The sequence below is a fragment of the Gossypium hirsutum genome, chromosome A06, assembly GCF_007990345.1.
Source record: "Gossypium hirsutum isolate 1008001.06 chromosome A06, Gossypium_hirsutum_v2.1, whole genome shotgun sequence".
NCBI classification, from domain to species: Eukaryota; Viridiplantae; Streptophyta; class Magnoliopsida; order Malvales; family Malvaceae; genus Gossypium; species Gossypium hirsutum.
Genome location: NC_053429.1, coordinates 40235467 through 40238600, shown reverse-complemented (window position 1 = coordinate 40238600; position 3134 = coordinate 40235467). Strand labels below are relative to the sequence as shown.

Below are 3134 nucleotides of genomic sequence, written 5' to 3'. Positions count from 1 at the left end.
ATATAATGTGGAACTTATTTAAAACACATTGATCAAATTATACACACGTGTGTACTTATCACATAAACAACTTAAATATAACATGTTAAAATATAAGAAAGGTATTTTTTAACATGTCACATTCAAAACTGTTCATGTTCAATTTGAGCTAGCATTTAATGTCAAGGTTAATAGCTAAGCTGAAAAAAGGACGTAATTGATGCAATATACTTTTTAAAACTCAATGAAAAGGTTTAGAAGTTTGAGAACTTCAAATGAAATTAACCCTTTGAATAAAAGATAAGGAAAGAACGTGGAAAGGTCGGCAGAGGAGCTGGGCGAAGGGCAGAAAGTGGAGCAGATAAAATTACGGTCAACATGAAGAAACCTTGGTTTTTAGTTTGTATCCCATATATCTGATTGCCATTGGTGGGTGGGAGGCTTGACTTTGAAAATCCCCATTGAATTTCAACATTTTCGTACCGACGCGCATGACTTTCCTCTTTCCTCCTTTTTCTTATTTTCAAACATCTTGTTCGTCGGATTATAGACCACTTTTTCAAGCTAAGACTCCAAGTGGGATGTATTTATGAATACTGTTGTTTAAGAGAAAACTATTTCATCCTCATCTTCCACTTGCTTTCCTTAATAACCCTTTGGATTTTTATCCCTTTCCCTCTATATATTGCCTTTTCCCCGGGTTTTCATATCTGAGTCCCTGTTTCTTGTTTGCTTTTGTTTTGTTCATATAGTACTACAATACGTTCAGTAATGGAACCAGCTTGGGTGGATACTACTTTGGATCTCAACATCAACCCTTGTTTTCGCACCAACAAAGCTATGGTGAGTTTGGGTTTTCTTTTTCCTATTGGTTTTTAAAGCTATTTTCCCCCTGGTTTTCGATTGTTGGGACTTACAAAGAAAGTTTTTCAACTTACTTGAACCAGAAACGAGAATTTGAGGGAGATGTGGCTGAGTCGGCACCAGTTAAATATGAGGTGAGTTTCAAAAGGACTAAAATTATAGTTACACCCATTTCTGCTTGTATATGTTGTTTAGAGCTGAATGTTACTAATTTTTTAACAGAGTGGAGTGTTGGTGGAGGAATTGAATCGGGTCAGCGCCGAGAACAAGAAGCTAACTGAGATGCTAACAGTTCTATGCGAACAGTATTACTCTTTGCAGCACCAATTCATGGAATTGGTCAACAAGAACCCTGAAATTGAAACTACTGCTGCTGCAACAACATCATCATCAAAGAAGAGAAAAGCTGAGTGGGAGGATTATGGTGCCAACATGATTGGATTTAGTGGGAACACTGAGACCAGCTCTAGTGATGATGGCTCACCTAAAACTCCCAAGGACTGCATTAAACCTAAGGTTTCTAGGGTTCAAGTCCGCACAAATCCTTCTGATAATAGCCTGGTAGGTTACTCGGAGTTCAATTTTCCTATTACTGAGACCCGAAATTATTCGAACTCGAAACTGAGCCAAATTCAATGTTGTTGTATGATGTTACAGATAGTAAGGGATGGATATCAATGGCGAAAATATGGTCAAAAAGTCACAAGAGATAACCCCTGTCCCAGAGCATACTTCAAGTGCTCTTTTGCCCCAAGTTGTCCGGTCAAGAAAAAGGTGAGTGATGCTTCCTCTCCAAGAGCAATTTTTGTTTTTAAATTAATTTTTTGGCTTCTGCCTGGATCCAAGAGCATTATTTGTTTCTAATTATTGTTTTTTGGGTATTGATGGATGGTTTTGCAGGTGCAAAGAAGTGCTGAAGACCCATCGATCTTGGTGGCAACATATGAAGGAGAGCACAACCACCATGAGCACCACCGTTCTCCACCTGCTGAAATATCATTAAACTCCAACAACAACACCCCTAGTTCCAACACTGGTTCGGGTCCTGTTTCATCTGCCCCAACCAAAGCTTTAGCTTCCACTGTAACACTAGAGCTGCTTCAACCAGCTGGTTTGGGCGGCGATGAAACCGAAAGGGCAGCCCTACAAATCGACGCACCAGCAATCCAACAGATTTTAGTTCATCAAATGGCGGCTTCTTTGAGCAGAGACCCCAATTTCACGGCAGCCCTTGCTGCAGCCATTTCAGGAAGAGCTGTGTAGACCGGAAAATAGGATTGAAAAGTGGTGAAAATTTCAGTCTTTTTTGTAGGTTCAATGGGAGAAGAGTATCAAATGATGTAAATAGTATATTACTGCATGTATTTGTCAGAGAAGAAAAAACAAGGTAACTCTGTGCCGAAGTAATTTAGCACCACAAGAACTACTTTTCAAAGCTGTCGATGGCCGGAAATGTATCTATCATTTTTCTACATTTTGTTTTTATTCATATTCGATCCCATCTCATATGTACTTAAATTTTGGTTTATTTCTAAATGATTAATTCAATTTTATTTTAATCAGGTTGATATTAATATTTTAAAAATTATATTATTTTTATTTAATATTCTATATTCTATATATATATTTTTAGACAACTTAATATAATTTTTAATGTGAATACACTTGAGAGGTCTTTCTATTATAGGACCAGATTGAATTAATTCATCTATTATTAAATAGATCAATTTGGTTATTATACTATTAAAAACAATGGAATAATGTTTTCATTCGTTTCAATTTGGTCATTATACGCATGAAGGAGGGAGTTTTGAGAACAGTAGAATTTTTTTTTTTTTAGATTTAATGCTAACCGGGCACTGGAAAATAATGTTGAAGGGGCAATCAAGCAAAGGTGGGATTTGGAAGATAAGAAATCTGCCAGAAAAATTAGAAGATCTAAAATTGAAATTGATAAATTGGGATAAAGATAATCGCAAATTCAAATGGAAGACAAGAGAGGATTTAAAATCTCGACTTATTTATTTAAATAATAAAGATCCAAATGAAGATATTTTGGCGGAAGTAACAGATGTTAAGCTAGCACTCAACATGGAAGCTGATAAAGAAGAATTGTATTGGGAACAATAAGCAAGGGCTAATTGATTACGAATGGGGGACCGAAACACAGCTTTTTTCCATAATTTTGCAACCCAACGTAAAAAAAGAAACATAATAAAGAAATTGGAAGATGGAAGGGGAGAATGGGTTCACGATGACAACGCCATTAAAGACCTAACAATCAATTTCTT

The 3134-nt window shown here is 36.3% G+C and overlaps 1 protein-coding gene across 1 annotated transcript; it reads left to right on the top strand.

The window, feature by feature from the left end:
* Nucleotides 1-759: 759 nt before the first annotated feature.
* LOC107961686 (probable WRKY transcription factor 40) lies at nt 760-2171 on the top strand. The gene is made up of 5 exons (NM_001327714.1): nt 760-822; nt 927-977; nt 1066-1404; nt 1501-1617; nt 1744-2171. Exons 1-5 carry the CDS (start codon nt 820-822, stop codon nt 2104-2106), a joined length of 873 nt encoding a protein of 290 aa, NP_001314643.1. The 5' UTR covers nt 760-819; the 3' UTR covers nt 2107-2171.
* The last annotated feature ends 963 nt before the right edge of the window (nt 2172-3134 follow it).

Bases quoted from the DNA above. Each gene is read 5' to 3' on its own strand.
- LOC107961686 (NM_001327714.1), top strand. The intron at 978-1,065 runs GTGAGTTTCAAA...ATTTTTTAACAG, and splicing joins CGGCACCAGTTAAATATGAG to AGTGGAGTGTTGGTGGAGGA. The intron at 1,618-1,743 runs GTGAGTGATGCT...ATGGTTTTGCAG, and splicing joins GTTGTCCGGTCAAGAAAAAG to GTGCAAAGAAGTGCTGAAGA.